This window comes from Fukomys damarensis, unplaced genomic scaffold (assembly GCF_012274545.1).
Source record: "Fukomys damarensis isolate Sample0158 unplaced genomic scaffold, DMR_v1.0_HiC HiC_scaffold_7, whole genome shotgun sequence".
Lineage (NCBI taxonomy): Eukaryota > Metazoa > Chordata > Mammalia > Rodentia > Bathyergidae > Fukomys > Fukomys damarensis.
The window spans coordinates 15801647-15825288 of NW_022900919.1; the positions used below are offsets into that span (position 1 = coordinate 15801647).

Sequence of the window (23642 nt, forward strand, 5' to 3'; positions counted from 1 at the left end):
TTTTTTTTTTTTTTTTTTTTTTTTAGTACCAGGGATCAAACTTGGGCCCTTGCACTTGCAAGGCAGGCAGCAGAACCACTGAGCCAAATCCCTGGCCCTATTTTTGTCTTTTTAGGAATGGTTTAACTGTAGGTACCCTGCCAGTTATATTAAATTTTAAAACAAGCTATGTAAATCCTCTATGTCCAAAGATATTTCCTACTAATTCTCAACTCTGGCTTTACTACAAAGGAATTATTGAAGGCAGATATGCATATTGTTTTTCCCTAAACTTCTGAAAGAGTGGTTAAAGGATATTATGCTATAGTTACAGTTAGGGTCTCTACAGTCTACCATGTTAGAAGTAATATTACTATGTTTTGGTTCCTTAAACTTCTTAGAGCTTTTTTTCTAAAAGTGTAATTACTTACAACCACTTAAGCAGTGAAACTATCTGCTATATAAAGACTAAATGAAGCTGTCTCACAATTTGAATATTTAATTCACTCCTTTAGAGAAATGGTGTTGAACCACTAAGTATTTTCCTCAGAGCATAATCTTGAATTGTTTAGACCCCCCCTACTCCACACCCTAACTGCAGCATGACCAATCTGATCCCAACATAGTGGGGTTTTTCTTTTTATTGTGTTGGTTTTGTTTTGTTTTGTTTTGTTTGTAAGTCTCAAATTTATACTTTCTTCCAGGTTTTTTGTTTTTGTTTTTGTTTTTTTTGGTAAAATCATAAATACTCTCCATAAAGCAATAGAATTAGGTCAGATGAGATAATATATCTTTAAGTCATTTTGCGTACTCTTCAATACTGGATAAATACAAGATACAATTATACATAGCATGGTTTAACAAAGTCCAGTGGATGTTATTGGCATGTTTTCCTACATTATTCCAACTGCAGTTTGTTAGCATATATAGTACTATGTCACTTAAAGATGAGGATACATTTAAGAAATACATTTCATCGGTGATTTTTACCATCATGTGAACATGATAGGGTGTACTTATGCACACCTAGATGGTATATCCTGCTACATACCTAGACATGTGTATGCTGGTCATTGTAAGCCTAAATGACCAGATAACATTTTGAAAAGTTTATGTTCTGCTAGCTTTTAAAAAGTTAATGACTCGGTGACCAAAAATTATAGACAGTTTTACATATGAGCCATAAAAACAGACTTGCGCCCACTGTGTCTACCGTCAGTGTACTGCCATACAGCTATTTAAAGAATCACACAGTAAAGGTTAATGAAGCCTAGGCCAGGGATTTAGCTCAGTGGTTCCACTACCAGGTAAGGACCCAAGTTTGATCTCCTGTACCCACCCCCATCAAAAAAGATTAATGAAGCTTGAACTTTATTAGGCACATGTATCTCGCACTCATAATGTATCTCATTAGGCACACGTGTGTTACATATGTATCTATTATTTCTGTCAAGTCCAACTCTTTGGGGAGTTGCTAATCTTCCCATTTCACTGGTATGAAAATGGAGTCATAGGAGCTTAAATTACCTCTTGCCTGGGATCTTTCTTATTGTATGTAGTTAGATTTAAGCTGAATCCATCTAACTCTAAAACCAGGGCTCCTTGTTCTTGTTTATATCACTATTTACAAGGAAAGAGATGTGGTGGAAGAAAGGAAAGGTTAATTTTAAGAACTTACCAACACATGGCATAAGGTAGATTAGCTTTGTGCCTTTCTGTATCCCCACCCCTGGGGTTTGGATATAATGGCTTTCATACTCTCTGTCTCCCTTGCTTCGTTTTCATATTCTTCCTTCATGCCCAAACAGTCAACATTATCTCACACAGTGAGATCCCAAATTTGGTTTGTGGTCTTGTGCTGGCTTGAATTTATTGTCTGGGTGAGGTGTTCCTACCAGAGCTGAATCTGGCTCTTTCTGTGAATTTTCCATTAGGATATCTTGAGCTGGTCTATTTTCCAGTCTGGAATTTGGATGTGGTCTTTAGACTGCCTGCCAGCTGGACAGCTAGCAGCTCAGCCTGGTTGCTGTGACAGCCCTTTCTGTTCTTGGCTAGCCCCCTGTTTCCCCTCAGCCACAGAATGGATTGGTTTTTTTGTTTGTTCGTTTGTTTTTTACCAAGTGGGAAAGAGAAAGGAGTAGAAACATCACAGTCCCACCAATTCCACTTACGTTACTACATAACCTGTGAAATGTGTGTGTTGAGGTCATCCCTCTAGAATATACATAATTTCTAGTCTTTTAAATGCAGGCCTATTATTCCGTTGAACATCCCCATTATCTAAGGTGTTTTTTTTTTAAATGAAATTTTTTCAGATTAATTTACATGTCCTGCCTTGCTACCTGTGACATACTTTAATTCTATGATGAAACTGTCTCTTACTATGTTGATTTCTACCACAAGATTGTAAATAGACCCCCTACTCTGTCACATACACACAATAAGCATCTCTTTATTTGTATTGCCTAGTACACAGCCAAATGCTTAATAAAAGTGGTTTTGCTGATAGACAATTAAACCTATGCCAATTCACTGCCTCCTTCCTCAAATTATCTGGCTGATCCATTATACACAGTTTATTAATTATTGTATAAGTACCACGTGCTAGCCAGTTGGACCACTGGAGCTCTAAACTGTTAGGCAATAATTAATTTACATGTAAACAACCTCTCACAGTTCTCTTCTAAGCATACAACCTATGAATCAAAAGAGACTTTGGAAGTTAATGAGTCCAAATTAACCTTCCATGTAGATGCCTTTTTTGTAATATCTTGACATAGTCTTTCAGTCTCTGCTGCAATACTTCTGGTTAAATGACACTCACTACTTTATGAGGCCCCCAGAATCTCTCATACTATTAGTGATATTCTGCAACTTTCACTCAGTGGTCTTTGTTCTGTACCTGAAATGGCACAGAAGAAATCTATCTCTGCCTTCAGCTCCTTCAGGCTCCTCCATGAGCTCAATGTATTTCCTTATGTTTGCACTGTTTTGAACTCATTATTATGTCTTTGTTGTTTATCAATGTTCTAATTTAGATATTAATCTAGGAACAAACACAGTTCTGTGTTAATGAGCTTTGTGCAGTGCAGGAACATCCTCATTTTGGACTACAGTACTGTGTTGTCTTTTAATAGAGCCTAAAACTATTACTGTTTTTGGTTTATTTTTCAATCTCCTTGTATTACCAGCTCCTCTTGAATTTAATTTTTACCAAAATCTCTAGAACTGCAAGGTAGCCAGGTTTTCCACTCTGCTTCTCATCTCTTAATATCACCTACAGATTTCATAAAGTGCACATACACGTTACATCACATGTTAAAATACTAGTGTGAGAGGCATAACTCTTCTGAACTTCTTGAAGGTGCTTAGTGTACACCACTAATTAACTCTTTGGATTCCTAGTTTCACTATCTGAAAATATTTTTATAATCTTACTGCTACCGGATCTTATGTACCATTTGTTGACAAGGTTAATAGGAAAGAATAGATTAAATTTCTTTTTTTCTTTTTTTAATACCTCGCTAATTTCAAGATACTAAGTCTTTGAGGATTTGTCAACATACCAGTGTAATCATTTTGTCAGGGGCACCTCCCATTGGGTCATCAGAATTCCCATCATAGTTACTGAACTGAATATAGATTCCAGAAGATGAATTTTTCTACTCCAGTTTTTTTTCTAGTGTAAGATCTATTTAAGGGAGAAAAGGTTTAAATTAATCTCTTTTATTACTCAGTAGAGTCCATAGGTTTAATACTCTGGTGTGATAAGTAAAGATGATCTTTATACCACTATTTTGGAAAGGCATAATTTTCCTGATAGGACTTTAGTCTCAGAACTGAAATTGTTAACAAACAACTATCACATAATTTTATAGTAATAAACTTCAGATTTTGGAGACATGAAAAAAAAATTGTTTAGTTACCAGAAGGAAGTCATTAGCTTTTAGGTAGTATCATTTTTTATTTTTCTCTACCTTACAGAGACGTGACAAGCTCATGGGTATCCAGTAGTAACTATATCAGTCTAGAATTTCAGGAGTAAAGCTGAAAGCTGGTACATACTTTAAGTGTGTCCTTTCTGCCTTCCTGATACATAAAAGGAAAAAAAGGAAGATGGGGAAGGCAGCGGGCGGGGTGGAGTAAAGGACAGGAAAAAAAGGCTAGACACTGGATGAAAAATAATTTCTGAAATGAATACAAAGTAAAAAAATATTTTGGGGAAGTTATCAATTGAATAAATTTTCTTTTTCAGAATGTGAGAACTTGTTGGATGTTGGACTGGGCAAAGAGTGTGCCTCAAAACAAAGTGTACTTCAGAGAGAATCTGGGAGTGATTCTGACCTCTTTCATTCACCCAATGATGACATGGACAGCATCATCTTCTCAAAGGTATTGAGTATATCTTTCTTTCGTGCCCAGAAACACTGATTTCCTGATTTTCCTTCTTTAACTCTTTTTCCTTCGTTTCTTATTCTTGTGTTCATGTCTTCTCAAACATCTCACTTCCCTTAATATGTGACTCCTGCTAGTAACTTGGTCATTTAAAAAAATTTTATATTTATTAGTATATATCTGTAATATGTAACAATTACATAAAGTGTGAGGAATTGGTATGTGTATATAACATACCTTAATTCTTTTTTCATCCACCTCCCCTTCTCTTCTCTTCTCTTCTTGGTCCCCCTCCCATTTGCAAAAGACATATCTCCCTATATCTTATTGCCTGTTGTTTTTCTCTTTATACTTTGAGTTATTCTCATATAAGAGAAGTCATGTGGTATTTAAGCTTCTTTGTCTGATTTGTTTCACTTAACATAATGGTCTCAAGGTGCATCCATTTTTGTACAGAGGAATCTCACACACATTTCCACAGTGGTGGTACTAATTTACATTCCCACCTACATGTAGAAGGGTTTCTTTTTCCCTGCAGCCTCTTCAACATGTTATTTGATTTCTTGATAATAGCTGTTATGTCTGGAGTAAGATGGAATCTCAGTGTTGTTCTAATTTGCATTCTGTAATAGGCAGAGATATTGAACATATTTTCATATATTCATTGGCCGTTTGTAATTCTTCTAAGAAATATCTGTTTATATCAGTGGCTCATTTTTTCATTGGCTTTTTTTATTTCAGGGGACAGGTCTAATTTTTTAATATATTCTAGATATTAGTTTCCTGTCTGAGGAGTTGCTGGCTGATTTTTTTTTTCCTGCATTCTGTAGGTTGTTCATTCTCTTGGTTGTTTTCTGTGCAGAAGCCTCTTGATTTGATATAATTCCATTTGTTGATTCTTGATATTATTTCTTATGCAGATAGGGTTCTGTTCAGTGTTGTTGCCTATATCTTCAATCTTTCAACAGATTATTTGTTTTAATTTAGATCTTTGGTCCATTTTGATTTTTCTTCTGTACACGGTGAGAGAAGAGTGTAGCTTCAGTCTTCTGCACGTGGATACGGTTTTCCCAGCACCATTTGCTGAAAAGGCTATCTTTCCTCCAGCATACGTTTTTGGACACTTTGTCAAAGATTAAATAGATGGTAGATGAATGTGCCTGCAGTTATTTCTGCATCCTTATTCTGTTCCATTGATCCACATATCTCTTTTTGTGCCAGTATCACACTGTTTTTCTCGCTATAACTTCGTGATACCACTTGAAATCTGGGATTGTGTTGCCTCCTGCTTTGCTCTTGTTGCCCAGGATTGCTTTTGCTATTTGGGGTCTCTTCTGGTTCCATATGAATTTTAGGATTGTTTTCTCTAAATCTGTGAGGAATGCTGTTGGCATTTTGATTGAAATTGCATTAAATCTATTAACAGTTTTGAAAGTATGGCCATTTTGACAATACTGGTTCTGCGCAAACAGAAACAAGGGATATGTTTCCATTTTCTACTGTCATTTTCAGTCTCCCTTTTTAGAGTACTATAGTTTTCATTATAGGAGTCTTTTGCTTCCTTTGTTAGGTTAATTCCTATTTAATTTTCCTTTGAAACTATTTGAATGATACAATTTTACTTATTTTTCAGTAAGTTCATTGTTACTATACAGCAACATGAAGCTTTTTGTGTGTTGGTTTTGTACCCTTCTACCTTGCTGCATTTATTAGTTCTAGGAGTCATGTGATGGATTTTTTGGGTCTTGTATATAAAGGACCATGTCATCCTCAAATAAATATATTTTTACTTCTTCCTTTCCTATACATATCCCTTTTCTTTCTTTTGCCTGATTTCTGTGGCTAATGTTTTGAGTGTTGTATTGAATAGAATTAGTAATAGAGAACAATCTTGTTTTATTCCTGATCCTGTTAGTAACTTGTAGTCTGGGTAGCCTTACAAGCTTCACTCACAGTCAGAGGAGAGTAACTATTCCCTTTTGAAAAAAGGAAACTCCAGAATGCTTGGGAAAAAAGTATTGGGCAAATTTATATTCTGCAAAATCATGGCTAATTACATGTAGGTTTTGAAAGTTTGCATTGACGTCTGAAGTCACAAAAGTTCCTTTTGAATTAATTGAGTCATATGACAGTGAACCCTCTTCAGTGAGTTAAGAAGGGACCGCAGCTCAGACTGTGTGATGTCATGTGTATAATCTAACCATAGAGTCATTTCTGATTAATATGTTGGGGCCTGAAGCTTGCTACTTATCCTCATGATATCACCCCTTTTCATCCAGCCTGCTTAATTGAAACTCTGTGGATCTTTGCAAAAGAACCCAAGCTTTCTTGTAGTGAAAAGCCCATCCACATGAATCAGCTCACAGTTGCATATAATTTGAGGCTAAGGGATTGACAGATTGTGGGGGTGGACATTTTGCTTCCTTTTGCTTATGTTTTTTCCTACTTGGAACAAGTTCCATTTTGTCCCTTAAGAAGAATAAAGGGCTTTCCCTCCACAGACAAGGAAGATAGTACTCAATTATATGCCTCAAGTGGTTTTCTTAATAGTAAGGGGTGAAGTGGCAGAAACATTGTGGCATCTGTGAAGAAAGCTGTTCCTTCTGATTTTATGATGACTTTGGGAAAATGACCAGAGCAGTTGTGTTAGCAGGTGATTAGGTTACCCAAGACAGCATGATGGCTGTGTTTAGACATATGGTATAAGAATGATGGCATAGTGAGGTTCTGGTCTGTGAATATACCTTCTACCTTCCTTTCGTTTTTGTCCAGCATCTCTCATCCCTGTTTGTCCTTACCTAACCCTTTCTACTTTGTTACTTTCTCTTGTGCTCATTTGTCTTCCCAAGCTTTTCAGGTGCAAACCTCAGGACTTTTGTCATTGTTGATTTCAGTGTGTTGATGCAAGGAGTTAGGAAGTAAAAACTCTACACATTAGGAAGATTAGCCCTTCTCTGAAGTTAATAATAAGAAGAAAACCAATATGGTATTTAAAGTATGAGAATTTGGGCAATTTCCACTGTGCCTCTGAAAAAATTGTAAAGATTCACTTTGCCCCCAGCAAGAATACCATTGTGAAAGCACACATCTCTTAAAAATACTGCTGTGTCTGATATGAAGACTAAATAGTATCTATAAATTCCACCTTTAAAATGGGCCTGGCAATAATGGCTGAAACTGGGTCATGGATACAGAGAGATGTGTTAAACATTTGTTTATATTTGATAATCTTAATGTTAAAACTTTGTTTTAAAAAAATTGAATTACTTTCCTTAAGAAATACTTGCTTGCCTAAGTCTTGAGAACATGACAACTTATCCCTGGCTTTTCCCATCTCTGCAGAGTGATAATTATTTCTCATCATTAAATTAAACACTTTAACTTAATGGAAATTTTGTATTTTACCTTCTTGTTCAGTCTACCAGAACCATTTAGGATATTGTTCATACAAGTAGCCTTTGATAGATAGAACTTTTTTTTAAAAGGAAGATTAGAGAGATGATACTTTTTAAAAATTGAATTAAATATACATCCCCAAATAAACTTCCACCCACATTTCATACCAGGTGTCTAGGGAAAACTGCAATTGAGGATGCACTTTCAGTTACTCATAGATGCATGAGAATATCTGAATGGCCTGGAAGGAAGCAGGCAGCTTTTTTCTCTTTAATATTTCCATTCTATCAAAGTGGCTTGTGATCCAGAAAAGCTTTACAATAAATGTTATTTCTAGAATTAATAAAAACCAAGAAATTTCTACTTTTACTACTTAAAGAAGGAAAAGGAAGGCCCGGGGATTTAGCTGAGTGGTTCTGCTGCCTGCCTTGCAAGCACAAGGTCCCAAGTTTGATCTCTGGTACCCACCCCTCAAAAAAAAGGAGGACGGAAAAATGGTGCTGCCACCTGCCTTGCAAATGCAAGGTCCTGAGTTTGAGCCCCAGTACAAAAATAAAAAACAAAATAATATTGACAGAGTACTTACTGTACACAGGGCACCAAAATAAAACTTACATATTTTTCTCATTTCATATGCCCAAAATTCCCAGTAGGCCAATTCCTGTTCCAGGGATTTCTTCTTCATTCTCTTGAGGGAAATAGAGGCTCTGATAGGTGAAGTAGTTTATCCCAAACTGTTTAGCCACCAAGTAATAAAATTGCCACTTGCTTCTAGGCCTAAGTCTGTAATGTGTCTATATTTTGTTATTTTGCTTTCACTTTCTACAAACCTGCTTGTAAAAGCCAATGATTTATAGTGAAGCATAGTACTGGTAGATAGGACTACAGCTATATCCTTAAAGTCTTTCTTGCTGGTCATTTGCACAAATACTGTGCAGGGCTAGACTGTTCCAGTGTCTTCCCAGAGCCCAACCCTTCTCTTCTTTGTCTAACAATATCATCTGGGGCAAGGGATTTAGTTCAGCGGTGCCACTACCTGCCTCAAAACTGCAAGGTCCCTAGTTCGATCCCTGATACCAAAAAAAAAAAAAAACAGAAAACAAAAAAAACATAATCTGTAGACAACACATTGCAACATTCTTTTCTGTGAATAATGAGTGGTATATTAGATCACTTCCTGTAGCCACTTGTGTGACTGGCCTTACAGAGATCTCTTTTAAGCCTGTGTTGTGAACTTCTCACCTTAACCTTCTTTCCATTTAGTTTTCCTCCTGGTAAATGTGGCTATGGTGAGTATTAATATTACCGTATTTGTTCTTAAGAATATTTATTTGCCTGCACCTAAAATCTTTCTTTTCCTTAAATCAGCAGGATAAACATTACATTTGTTTTTAAATTTGTTTGTTAGGGAAGGGGGCGGTAAAAAAAGCCAGGCAGGTATCTTGTGATTGTTTATTAGGGAAGCGGGGGTTATAAAAAGCCAGGCAGGTATCTTTTCCTAACATTTTATCACAAAAAGACTAAAATGTTTAGAACAGTTGGAGAGTTGTGTAGTGAATATCTGTATACTAAACTCCCAGTCCTGTAATTTTTATTGCATTTACTTCCTTATATAACTGTTCCTGTCTGTCCACCTGTCTACTCACAAGTCCACCCAAATTCTTTAATGTGTTTCAAAATAAGGTACTTGTGTTAATACACTTCACGTTGAAGTATTTAGAATTTTGTCTGTAGGTTTTTTTGTAATATTTACCTACAGTGAAATACACTCTTTTGAGGTTTCAGTGACTTTTGATAAATTACTTCATTTGCCATTGTTGCCCAAACTTATGCCAGGACATAAGACTATAAACATTTCCTTGGAAAGTTTCCTTATGTCCCTTCCTAGCCAGTCTCCCTTCAAACCTTCCAGAAATAACCAAGTTTTTTCCCCACCAAAGATTAATTTCCTTGTTTCACAATATCATGTAAATGGGATCTAATATCATTTCTTAAGTAAACCTATAAGTGGAATTGCTAGGCCGTATGGTAGGTATAGGTTTAATTGTATAAGAAACACACCTTTTTCCAAACAGATTGCATCATTTTTTTTATTCTCTTGTGATATATGAAAATCTGGTTGCTTCACATCCTTACCAACATTTATAATTGTTTTAATTTTAGCATTTGTAGTGTCCATTAGTAGTATCTCATTATGGCTTGATTTGCATTTCTGTGAATGCTCGTGAATTTACACACATTTTCTTGTGTTCATTGACAGTTTGTGTTTACCCTTTCTGGGTTTCTGGTCAAATCTTGAATATATTTTTTAGAAAATGGATTGTTAATAAGTGGAATTCTATAATATCCTTGATACTGGTCTTTTATGTAGTTTATATTTCAGAAGTTTTTCTCCCAGTCGTAGCTTGTCTGTTCACTCTTAGAATGGTGTCTGAGTGAACTGTAGTTTTAAATTTTGATGGAGATTTATTTATTTGTCTGTTTGTTTTTATTGTACCTTATATCCCATTCTGTTTTTGCTTTACCTACCCCAATTTTGATATTTTCCTTTAAAGGTTTTGTAATTTTAGCTTTTACATTTAGGGCTAAAGTCCCTCTCAGTTTTATATTAAACAGATTGATAACAGCTCTCAGATTTATATCAGTACAATTCAGTTATCACTATAGTCACCTGAAGAGCTAAAAATAAACCTGGTTCTTATCCCAGGTCAGCTAAGTTAAACTCTAGAGCATATCATTTAACCTCAGTGAACCTCAGTTTTCTCTTATACAGTGGGAATAAGAATATTTATTAAATCAAATGGTCATAAGGATTAAAAGAATACTGTCCATCACTTACATAGAGCCCCATATGTGATGAGTAGCCAGTAATAGTCAAATTTATTTTATGCATATATTTTAAGAATAGTGATAGCTTCTAACCGCCAAAGCTAGCATCATTTTATCTATACCTTTTCATTAATTTTTAGCTATTTAACTTGATGTTCCTAACCTGCCTGGTTAATTTTTCCTGAAATTAAGCAGACCATTATCCTTCATACATTTAATGACTCAGCTTCTGCCTCTCAAGATGGAGCTGTCCATTAAAACGTATTTGTTTGTTTGGTTTTTTTTGTTGGGTTTTGTTTTGGTACCGGGGAATGAACTCTGGTCCTTGCTCTTCCAAGGCAGGCCACTGAACCACTGAGCTAAATCCCCAGCCCATTAAGAAGTATTTGTGAGCAGACCCACCGAGGTCTTTGTATAACAGTAGAGGATCCATTCTGTGTAAACTTTCTCTCTTAGACTTAGGTTCTCTCATCACTAGCCTGACGCCTTTTGCAGATTTTCTGGATTAGACAAGTACATAGGAAAAAAAAAAGCCTTTGATAGAGATGATACTTTTGTCTATGCAATATATTCCCCCAAATGCAAGAAGAAAACCAATTATAAAAACTCAACGGAGGCTGCTTTCTGCCTCATAAGCGCAAGATTCTGAGTTTGATCCCTTGATCCCTGGTACCCCCTCCCCCAAAAAAATCAGAGGAGGAAGGATTTACGTGTCAATGTCAGGTATTGACCAAATCTAGTTTCCCTCGTACTTCTCCTTGTATACATACACAACTCTGACTCATTTTATTTCTTTTTTGTCTACCTTTGTAGGTCTTTTCTACTTTTATTTACCTTTTCTCTTCACAGCCCAATCTACAAACTACAGCTTAAAGTAGAAGAAAAAAACCTTAAGTTATGTTTTGAGCACCTGCTTATAAGACTAGAAATACCACCTAGTTTTGACTAAGCACAATGAAATACCTTAGTTAAAGGGATCCTATTTCCCTCTCACTATTTCTCCTGAAAGCACAGGGTAATATCCTAAATCCCTGGAAGTCATTTAGTTAGCAGATATTAACTCAAGAACTCATAAGAAGGGGACTTTTTTTTTTCTCTCATTGAGTTTATTGGTACATTTTAGATATACAATACAGTTACATTCATCATTGGGATCTTGTACCTTTACATGACAGGTCTTGGTTCTCATTTTTTCCCCTTGTCCCTGCCCTCCCTTCACCCCCTCCTCAGAAGGGGACTTTAGATCTTAGGCACAGAACATTTTGTGTCAAAAGCTGTAACTTGTTTTCTAATATACAAGTGGAAGAACAACTTTCCTCAAATCAGAGGTAGGGGAGGGCAGAGAGAAATGGAGGAAGTAATAGTTTTTGTATTCATTACTTGGTTAAGTGTAAGAATTTCATTTTTAATGGATCCAGGGACTGGAGAAGAGCCCCCCCCATCCAAAATTTATGAAATCGTTGCTTTTTTTCGATTCTCTGTCATCCATACTTTAAACAGACAGTACCTTTCAACAGACCTTTTATTAATTTCTAACCTCTTTAGATCTAAAGCTTATTAAATCTGTTTAAGTCTAGAAAGGCAAAATGAAGCAAGTGACTTAGCCTATAGAAAGACTATGATCATATTCTGGGTTTGACTTATAGTTGGGCCTCTGGCTATTTTCTGTTCTGCAGGGATGATGTAAAGACGTGAAGTTGGGAAACTTTCTACTACCTGTAAAAAATCTTGGCAAACAGTAATTTAGTGCTGCCCTTGGATTCAGAGCCTTACTATTTAGTAATTGAGCTCTGTATTAATTTCTAGACTTTGTTTTTATTTTTTTAATAACAGCCTCCAGCTCATAATAAGAATTGGATACAGTAAAAATACTTGTGTAAAATATTATATCTATGATTCTTACTATCAGGAATGCAAAACTGAAGAAATTGTATCATTACCTTGGAGGTTGTTTCTCAGTGAGTGTTAAAATCACACACCAAGAAAATATCCTAACACGCATTAGGGGGAAAGGCTGTGTTGAAAATAGATTATACATAGTTCTCTTCAAGTGTGTATGAATAGACCACCAAAGATTTTGTTTTAATGTCTTGCAAAGAGTAGGTGGTGGTTTTATGATTAATGAAGTACCAGGTCTTCCTTCCTTCCTTCCTTCCTTCCTTCCTTCCTTCCTTCCTTCCTTCCTTCCTTCCTTCCTTCCTTTCTGTCTTCCTACAAGTCATTGTCTTTCTAACATTAGATGCCAAAGTGAAGAAGCACCTTTTCTGTCTGAGTTATTTGCCAGTGGGAAGGGCTGACTTATAAGAAGAATACATAATAAATGGAGACTTTGAATTGAGAGTTTTTGTTTCCTTTGAACCCTTTCTTGTGTGTTTTAGAATAGGCTTGATAGCCATTCTGTTTGTCCCTTAGTATTCCTTTAACATTCATTTTCTAGGGGTACAGTAAAACTTTACCACAAAGTAGGTAGTGTAAAGCAACAGATTTATTTTCTGCCATTTGTGTTGGATAGAGGTCCTAAAATCATTTTAGCTTGATTGCTTTCTCAGAGAAAGAATCTGTTCCATTCCTCTGTGCCAGTCCCTGGTACTTGATGGTCCTCGACATTTCTTGTGTTGTCCAGTCTCCATTTCTGCCTTTCCATGGTATCTGTCTACCCTGCATCTCTTCTTCTACGGGACATGACTGACTTACATTGAATCAAAGGCTCATCCTACTCCTCTGTGAGCTCATCTTAATTAATTACATCTGAAAAGATCTTGTTTTCCAATTAAGAATGTATGTTGAAAAGACATATTTGAGGAGGACTCTGCAGAATAGTGAGAAAGCGTAGCCATTCTAGAAGTGTTCTCTAAAGTTGGTACTAAGGACCATTTATATTTTTCCTCTCTGTTCAGAGTGACTAAAGGAATAGAAACCTTTTAAGATGACTTTGTTGATCCTTTTAACCTAAAAAGAACAATCAGCAATTTTATTTTAAAGTAATACCTATCCTAATCTAGAATTTATGTGGTGGAACACTTGTCGGTAGTTTTAAGTTTTACTCAGTGAATGAACTTTTGGGTTTTTAAAGACAGTTGAGATAATGGAATAGGGCAGTTTGAGTCTAAAACTGGATTCAAATCTTCATTCTGCTGGTCATTGACTATGTAATCAGAAGAGCACTAAACTAAAATCAAAGTGAGTTAAAGATCTAAATATTAAAAAAGAAAACTAAACTTGCTGGAAGATAAGTTAGGCAGAACTCTTGAAGACATTGGCATAGGAAAAGACTTTATGAACAAATCCTCAGTAGCACGGGAACTAGCAGAAAGAATCAACAAGTGGGATCTCATCTTATTGAAAAGCTTCTGCAATGCAAAAGAAACCATCAACAGAACTAAGACAACCTACAATGTGGGAAAAAATTTTTACCAGCTGCTCCTCAGAAACAGGACTATTATCTATAATATATAAAGAACTCAAAACAATCAGCCCCCCCAAATATAAAGACCCAATTCCAAAATGGGCATCTGAAATGAACAGACATTTCTCAGACAAAGAAGTAAAAGCATCAAGTAAATATATGAAAAAATGTTCCACATCACTGGTCATTCGAGAGATGCAGATGAAAACAACACTGAGATTCCACCTCACCCCACAAAGAATGGCTGCTATCAAGAAATCAACCAATAACAAATGTTGGCAGGGTTGTGGGGAGAAAGGAACCCTTCTCCATTGTTGGTGGGAGTGCAGACTGGTACAACCACTCTGGAAATCAATATGGAGAGACCTCAAAGAGCTGGAACTAGAGGTTCCACTTGACCCAGCCATTCCTCTGCTGGGTATCTTTCCAAAAGAATTAAAAGAATCACACCACAGTGATATATGCGCACCAATGTTTATAGCGGCACAGTTTGTACTAGCTAAAAATTGGAAACAGCCCATTTGCCCATCTTTTGGAAACTGGATAAAGAAGATGTGGTTTTTCTATAAAATGGAATAATAATCAGCCATAAAGAATGAGAAATTAGACTTATTCATAGGAAAATGGATACATATTGAGGATATACTCCTAAGTGAAATAAATGTCACACATGTGTAAATGCTGAATAGTTTCTCTGGTGTGAAAAACTATAACAGTACACAAGATCCTAATGGGATAATTAATAGTGTGAAATAGGAAGAAAAGGGCTAAAGGTGTAGGGAAAGTGGGAAGGGTAGGGGAAAGGTAATAAGGGAAAAGAAACAAATATGAGAAAATGAAAAAATGGAAATAAAGTGTTTGCAAATGGGGAAGGGAGGAGGGAGTGAAGGGAGGGCAGGGACAAGGGGAAAAAAATGAGAACCAAGACCTGTCATGTGAAGGTACAGGATCCCAGTAATGAATATAATTGTATTGTATACCTAGATTGTACCAATAAACTCAATAAAAACAAAGAAAAAAAAAAGTCCTTTAGTCAACTGGGTCTCAGTTCTCTGACCCTGTCATGTGATCAATTTGCAGTTTCCATCTCAGTCTTATCTCATGCGTTTTAAAGAGCAATTAATCTAGGAAAGCAGATTTTATGAGGAAAAATTACATAATAGCTGGCGAGATCCAGTCCCAAAGACATAAAGATGTTTTGAGAAAGCAATATGCCCTTGGTAAAAAGTGTTAAACCTTTTAAAATACTCTTGAGTCTAGGGCCTATTTCCTGTTTTATAACTGAAAGGACTCAGCCCTCATAATTTTAAAATTTTTTCTCTAAAAACTATGTGTTTCTTCACTCTTAAAACACTGAGTCAACTGGCTAATTAGGAGTATATTGTGAAAAAGTCACAGGATTCCCTTCTGTATCCTGTAAGAGAGCAAAATAAAGATATTAAGTTAGTGCCCACATTTGTAGCTGAGAGTGTGGTCCTGCATCTCCTAGATACTTTGTTTTGTTTGTTTGCTTGCTTGCTTGCTTTTTGCTTTGCTTTGCTTGCTTGCTTTGTTTTTTTGTTGTTGTTTTTTGCCACAAAGCTCACCTTTCCCTTTGACATCATATTCTGCATTTTGGTGTCTTTCAACAAGTAAAGTATCAGACTGAGAGGACCAAAATTCCTCTTCTGCTCTAAAGATTAGCTAGAAAAAGACCATCATCACTTTATGAAAGACCACATTGCCAATACTGATTATTTCATGTGGATTTTGCTGCATCGCACTTAGCCAGTTGTCAGTGAAGTGAGAAGCAGTAGCTTTCTTCCATTTAGGTTATTTGTGGCTGATTTCAGGTGGGTTAAGCTATTCTGCGCTCTCAGAAAGGCACTTAAAACACTCATGTCTTTACTCTTGAAATATTAGCTTCACCATATTGCTGTAGCAATAGAGGCTGCTTCTTTCCATTAAAAGCCTTTGGAAAAAATTAACCTTATACGATATGATATTAGTTTTTATACAGCAGAAACCCTAGAGACAAATTGTTTCCTTCATTTCAGTTGATTGTATTGACTGAAAGACTTGACCTAAGAATCTTTTCTTCTGTAAGAAAGGAAAAAGTGATGTACTTCTGGTCTAGTAGCTCAGATAAGACAACAGTAGAAAGTGGTAGAACTCTTCTTACCTTGTTGGAAAAATAGATTTTAAAAATGGAAAAGAAAACTCTGCTTATGGTCATTTTTTATCTTGCCCCTCTTTGACCAACTGTGAAACAATTGGCTTAGTCTGGAATAACAGACTATCTTTTTGGTCCTGCCAGTTTCAACTGCATGTGCCTTCTTTTCATTATAGCCTGAGGTCTGTGATATCATGGGATCCAGTTCTTCTACAGATGACACAGCTTCCCTGGATCAACATTCTTCTCATGGAAGTGATGTGTCCCTCCCTCAAATTTCAAAGTTAAACCGGTCCAGAGATCGGCAAAGCCCTGATGGCTTCTACAGCCATGGAGTGGAAGCTGAGGGCCAAGAAACTGAGAGTGAGCCTGCTGGCTCTGGTGAGGTTGAAGAGGAGGAGGAGATGGACAGCATCACAGAAGTGCCTGCAAACTGCTCTTTTCGGAGGAGCTCCATGCGCTCACTCTCCCCTTTCCGGAGGCACAGCTGGGGTCCTGGAAAGAATGCAGCCAGTGATGCAGAAATGAACCACCGGAGGTGAGCTAAGAGCACATTTATCTCATGTCTCAGTGTCTGCTTGCTTTTGAGAAGTGTCTGATCTGTTGTTATAATGGTAAGTGACTTTAGGAAGCACCATAGAATAGAAGATAGAGGATAAGCTTTAGTATTAGGAAAATTGGTGCTCAGATGCCTGCTATAAATAACTCAGAAGTATGACCTTCCGCTAGACACTTGACCACTCTGGACTTTAATTTTCTCATCTGTAAAATACTTGCTTTTCAGAGTTCTTATAATAAAGTGAAATGTAACTCTCTTAATGAATTTTTAGTAAATGCTAGTGTTTATGGTTACCAGATTTGTTAATGAAATTCATGAATTAGAAACTACTGGAGGAAATGGTTTCATGTCAGTTTTTAATTTTTAATTAAGAAACAAACATGAAGTCTTACAATTTTAAGTTATTCAGACTGCTTCCTGACAATTAGAGGCATCTGTTTCTAATGTAGAAAATTCCTATAAAATCTGAATTATCTATGTCTCATCCTTTAAATGAGCATAAGACTAATGTCATATCATAAAATGATTGGTATTTGCCTGTGTGTCACACAGTCTTGGGGACTTTCACAAGTGTAACTCCGTCTAGTCCTTTGCTTTGGCAACAGTCTGTAGAGAACATTAGTTAGATTTGGCTCCTGGTACTGGCTGCTCTGATGAATTTCTAAGCCACTGGTTTTAGTTTAAGTAAAGAATGAGTACTACAGTACCTGCTGAATTTACCAGCATACACCTACTCTGGAGGTACTATCTTAATCAAGTAAATCAGGTAAGAGAGAAGCCTGATTATTTTTTTTAAACAACTGATAAAAACAATTCAGATGGATCTGCTTATTTTAAAAATTGCTGTTTTCATAAGTTTATGGCCAGCTATGAGTACATGTCATGTAATCACATTCATTCATTTATTTATTCAGCCAGTGTATATTGAACAGTATTTTGGGTTCTGTATACACAGAAAAGTAAGCAGTAAAGTTCCTGCCTTCGTGGAGCTCACAGTAATACCTTCCACTCTCCTAGTTTATTAATCTTTTCAGATTCCTTTTGTAACACTGTGTCCCACACAATTTTTTGTAAGCAGGGTCTTACTTGCTGTGTAGCTCAGGCAGGCCTTGAACTGGTAATGATACTCGTGCTTCAGCCTCCCAAGTGCTAGATTACAGGCATGTACCACACCATCTGGCCTCTGACAGTTTTTTAACCTTCTCCATGAGTCAGGTGGTATTATCCCCATGTTTGCAGTACAGAAGACTGGTGCAGATAGTTTATATCATTTACCCAGTGTTGGTAGAATGCAGGTTTTTGGTTTCTTGGACCAATACTTTTTCTCTAATTTCATATTTTTCTATAATAGAGTTGAGGTTGTAAGTCTGAAATATAAGAAATGTTCTTACTTTTATATACTTTAAAAATCCTAAATTGTACAAATATCAATTTCTAAATGCTTTCCTTTGCAGTTTTATACTTGATGTCCTTTTTTTAAAGCATTCACAATAGAAAATATGATGACATGGGCAATGATCCCTGCACAGAATTTTCTCTGTGAACCAAGGGAAACTTCATAGTACATCCTTCCTTAGACAGTAACAGTATAAAGGGAAGAGGGCTCATCCATTTTTTTAATAACCCATTAGGGGTCCATTTGTCGTGACTGTTTTCAGAGTTATGTGTGATTGTTTGCATCTTGTGGCTCAGATGAGGAAACTGAAGCTCAGATTAAATAATGTGCTTACAAGTGCGTGGTGATTTTAAGACAACTGACACTAGAACCCTGTCACCGAAGTCACTTATATTTTTAATTTGCATGTCATGGCATTGCCTTTTTGAATTTAGTTTTATCATTTCTGTCTAAATACCCCTGGAGCTAATGGAATGAGATTTCAGTTTTAATTATCATTTTAATAGTTTGACTAATTCTTATGGTACTTCCTGTGTATAGTGTAACCTGAATTTCAGAGTCCTAAAAAACTCTTTTAAGGTTTTGAGTGACATTTCTCTCGTCCTTTTACTTGTATAAAAATGTAATAAACTTCATAACTTCTCATGTCATTAATCATTAGAGCAAGAAAGAAGCCAAGTAGCCTTTCACAGAAATTGTCAGGCCTTTTGGATATTTTTCTCATCCTGCATTCTTTTATTCCCTTACCTCCTGTGCTATTTGTCTTTGAGCATTACCTCCTTTCCCAGTGTGGTATCTTTATGTTTCATGCATTTGTATCTCATTTTGTCTCACCTACCTCACTGATGTCTTCCACCATTCATTTTCAGTTCAATTCGAGTTCTTGGGGATGTTGTCAGGAGGCCTCCCATTCATAGGAGAAGGTACAAAGTTCACTACCTTTAATGGACTAACCACGCTGCCTCTGAGCATATACTAACAAGCATTCATTCTGCTTAATCCATGGCTGGATACTTCATTTGTGTGGTTGGGGCTAGGGTACTAATGATTGAACCCAAGCCTTGGACATTTTAGGCAAGTACTCAACTGAGCTACACCCCCCATTGCCCTGGACAGTCTAATTCAGGCAAATAAAGTATGGTATTTATTAATTGCTTTTATCCTTTACAAGTAATTTGTTTTTATATTTCTTTAACTTCTTAAAAAATTTTAAAAACATTTTCTATGTTGCATTTACTGGTCTAGATGACTTCGGCAACTTTTCCTGAGAATTCAAAGAATTTTTCATGTTGTGCCTGTCATCTCGAACCTGGAGAATATTCCCCCCTTCCAGAAAATAATGTGTGTGCTTGCACATAAGTGCTAAAATATTTTCAACGCGTTCTTTAATCATGAGAACCAGGCATGGGAGGCTGAAGCAGGAGAAACACTGTGAGTTTGAGGCTACTCTGGGTTACATAATGAGTTCAAGTACAATCTGAACTACATAGCAAGGCCCTCTGGGGGGAAAAAAAAAGTCAAAAGAGACTTTGGCCACTTGGCAGTTTCCATTCCATTGTTGACATAGTCATTTCAAAAAGTATTTTACAGCCTTATCTAATCTTTGTCTTTGAATTTCTTAGTTATTATTTGTCAGGTAAAATGTTGAAGCTTACAAGTAAGTGATTTATAATCTGAGAAGCTATTTCTACAGAAACTGCTTAAATTTGCTTTGAATTTTCCAAACACTGTTTGGGAGTTTTGGGTTGTTGTTGTTTCTTGATACTGTTCAGAAGTCCTTAGCAACCTTGCTTCTCTTGTTTGAAAAAAAAAATGTAAGAAATCCAAAAAGTATTGTTCTGTTACTGTTAGCTTTTTTAATTAAGAGAAATTTGCAAAGAAGTATTTTTATCAGTTAGCCAAATCTGTTTGTTGGAAGCAGGCACATGGTGATCTTTTTGTTTCATCATACTCAAATTCCTTTAATTCCAGATTTTAGGCAAAAAAGTTGAGCTCAAATTTAAACATTCTCAGTTACATTGCTTTTCGAGGAATAAGTTGTTTTAAAAACCTTAGTAGAAACATACCTAAAACCTTGGGAACTGTAGTTGTTGGCTCTCTTAAAATTCTTTGATGTGAGTTTGGATGGCATATTTGTAGGTGCAGTGCAAATTCACACAGATATAACTGTTCTAAACAACTCCAGTTACAGTTTTGCCCTTAATGAGCTCCCCATACACACACCCTTTGTAGGAAAAACATGATGTATAATTTATAAGTTTGTAAAACTAAAAAATTCCAACTAATATTTTGGGAGTTGATGTTTAAAATACTGAAACTTCCTAAGTCTCAAAGCCAAAAAATCATTATCCCTGCCAGTTAAGGAAATGAGAATACTCTCCAGAATACTCTTAAGTATGAAAAGTTTTCTTCTTTGAGGAAGGGTGGACATAAACCATATGCAACTGCAATGTCCTATTACATCTTCAGAAATGCTGTTACGCCCTACCCTTGTCTCCTTGTTGCTCTTCATCTTGAACTTCTTCCCAACTGTCCACATTGTTATTTTATATTCTGAGAGTAAAGAGAATGTTGAGAACAATAAAACGACATTATTTTTAAGGATGACATGCATTGTTATTGATTTGCCACATTCTGCTTTTCATAATAAGTTGGATATTTACATATAATGTACCTATTTACTGATGATTTGGAGATTTAAAATTAACTTAGCAACTTCGAAGACTAGACTTCTGAGTCTGTGTTTGTAAGACATATCTTGCTTCTGCTCATACAAGTAAATTGTAAATTAGCCAGATATCCTTGCCAGACTAATAATGTATTTCAGCTGTGTACTTTTTGCTTTTGTACTTCTGAGCTTCAAACTGTTGATTCTTGATTTTAAATGTTTTATACTGTTTTAAGTTGTTTTTAAAAGATAAAAATTGCCTTCTAGAAGAACTATGGTGAAAGCTCTGTATCCTCCCACTGTTTTCCTATGTCCTTTCCTCTACCTAGACCCCCAACTTGGCAAGCTGTTATTAGATGAATTCTAGAGAGGTGTTTGGTATCTGCAGGCCTTTCCATCTGTGTGATTTGAGTAGGGAGTTGAGTACTTTTACTGTTGTCCAGCAGCTCTGTTATTCCCCCTGTTAAAAATAAAAGCATATCACTTAGAACTTAAAGTCCAGATAGCAACAATATAACTTTTAAATGATGGGTTTTGTTAATCAAAAGGGCAGTAGGAGTATAGCTCAAAAAGAAAAGAATCCTGGCCTGTTGATAGTAGTTCCCTTTCCAGAGTACCTGATATTTTTGAATTGCTTATTTTTTTAAGCTGGTTATATTTCTTTAGCTTCTCCAATGCCATATTCTCTGTCCCTGCTATGGTTAGATAATCAAGGAAGTAAATGATCAAATGGATTTTTAAAAATCTTGTTGGAAAATTGGATACAAACTTAATTATTAAAAAACACATGTTCAGCTGAGTATGGTAGAATTCTAGAAGAAAAAAATCCCTTAATTATTACTAAACTGCAAGGGAATATGTCTACTGTTATATGCTTTATTTTTAGCAGAAGAGCCTAGTGAATTGCTTTTTTTTTTTTTATGGTACTGGGGATTGAACTCAGATCCTTGCGCTTGCAAGGCAGGCCATCGAACTGCTGAGCTAAATCCCCAGCCCTGTGAATAGCTTTTAAAGATGAGCATGGAGCTGCAAGGCCTATAATCCCAAGCTAATTGAAAAGCTGAAGCAGGAGGAACACAAATTTGAGTCTAGCCCAGGTAACTTAGTGAGACTATATGTCAAAATTTTGGATCTAGAAAGGACTGGAGATGTGGCTCAGTGAGTAGATTGCTTGCCTACATGCTGGAGGCCCTGGATTCAATTTCTAGTAATACTGCCAAATGAATGTGAATTTTCTCTTATGCAAGATTCATGAATTGCCTGATTTAATTGGATCTTTTATGAAAAAACAAGAAAACTAATGACTCAGTGAGCCTACTTCTGCACTTAATCCAGAGTAGAGATACTGTGTAACTTCAATGTAGGAGAAAGAGAGGGTTGTGAGATTGTCTCATTAATGAGTGTTGAAATGCCTTCTTGAGAAAGTCTGGAGAGGAGGCCATGAGTGAGTGGGCTAGTTCCCCAAGGATCACAAGAATAAATTCTTGGGTTTTAGGTTGGACTGGTTTTCTTATAAAGAGCTCATGTTCTTTTTCAAAATATGTCCAGATGGATATCAGTAGAACAGTATGTTAGTATGTATTTTAATCTAGCATTATTCTAAATCCTCAGTGTTACATTTCTAAATTTTTTGACAAGTAAATCCATCTGTCTCTAACTGTGCCCTTTCTTTTTGAACCTAATAACCCTGTACCTGTTTTCACTTTTTCCTCCATTTGTTTTCTGCCTTTGATGTCATCCCCAGTATGAGCTGGTGTCCCTCTGGTGTGCAATACTCTGCTGCCTTGAGTGCTGACTTTAATTACAGAAGGTATAGTATTATTATATATCTGGCCACCAAATGGGAAATCATAAAATATACCATCTGGCTTTGGCTTGGAGCTGGCTTCTGAATGGCTAGAATGTATATGGGCAGCCTGCTATGTCTGTGAGCACAGAGTTCTGTTGCCTCTGCGATAGATGTCACCAAACCAGATGAAGGGTTGTGGTCTGATAACCCAGTGATGGACCTTGATACATCATATTTTTTCATGTGGATATAGAATTGGTGTTTTCTGTACAGACTTGTCTCTGGTGTAGCAGGCCATATCTCTGTTCTGGGCTGCGAAAATTCCCAGATCCTCAGGATAACAACGAGAATAGCAAGGCTGCTAATAAGATACACTGATTTCTGTTGTACTTGTTTCCAAATCCATTACTGTCTTTAGATTTCATAATCAGAGACCTCTTTGTTTCATATTCTTTTTTCAACTACCCAGCCAGATTGAAGTACTGAAACATTTTTCAGGATTAAGTTTTTTGGTAAGCATAGATCTGGTTCTCTCCAGCTTTTCAAATAATTCACAATACAGAAATAACTATCTTCACCTAGCCCTTTTTCTTATTCCTGGTATTGAAAATGGTGTTTTACAGAGTCATTTATTCTTGTCATGATTTCTATTGTTATTTTGAAAAACAAACCTATTGTTGACTTTACCCAATAGAAAAAATACAGGCATATGGTTTTAATAAGTAACTTATGAACCAAAAAAAAAAGTCAAATATAGTGCTTCTAGTATAGCATGTATGAACTTGTCACAGTTACAGTTGCCTGTAATGTTTTCCCAGAGTGGAAGTAACTAAATACAGTAGCTTCAGTATACCTCCAAATACAGTTCCAGCTGGTAGTTAACTAAGGATGTCCCACTACAACTACACTTTGAGATCTGGTGTATTTTAAAGTCCATGCTGCAGTTACAACAGATATAAATTACCCTAGTCAGTGGAAATCTCACCCAGTAGCCTCCTATTAACAAAGCATGCTTTTTGCTCTGCAAACCACAAAATCTTTTTTTTTTTTTTTTTTTTTTTTTTTTTTTTTAC

General features: G+C 36.1%; 1 protein-coding gene across 9 annotated transcripts in view; it reads left to right on the top strand.

Annotated features, from left to right (window-relative positions):
- Akap13 (A-kinase anchoring protein 13) overlaps positions 1 to 23642 on the top strand; it is a 236686-nt gene that overhangs the window by 146855 nt on the left and 66189 nt on the right. For 5 of the 9 annotated variants that reach the window (XM_010621018.1, XM_010621021.1, XM_010621019.1 and 2 more), the window contains exons 9-12: positions 4235 to 4371; positions 16334 to 16695; positions 18982 to 19035; positions 22525 to 22590. In XM_010621018.1, the coding sequence (XP_010619320.1) occupies positions 4235 to 4371; positions 16334 to 16695; positions 18982 to 19035; positions 22525 to 22590 (619 nt within the window). The remainder of the gene's footprint in view (positions 1 to 4234; positions 4372 to 16333; positions 16696 to 18981; positions 19036 to 22524; positions 22591 to 23642) is intronic. The other 4 variants (XM_010621025.1, XM_010621026.2, XM_010621024.1 and 1 more) reach the window with 3 other exon arrangements.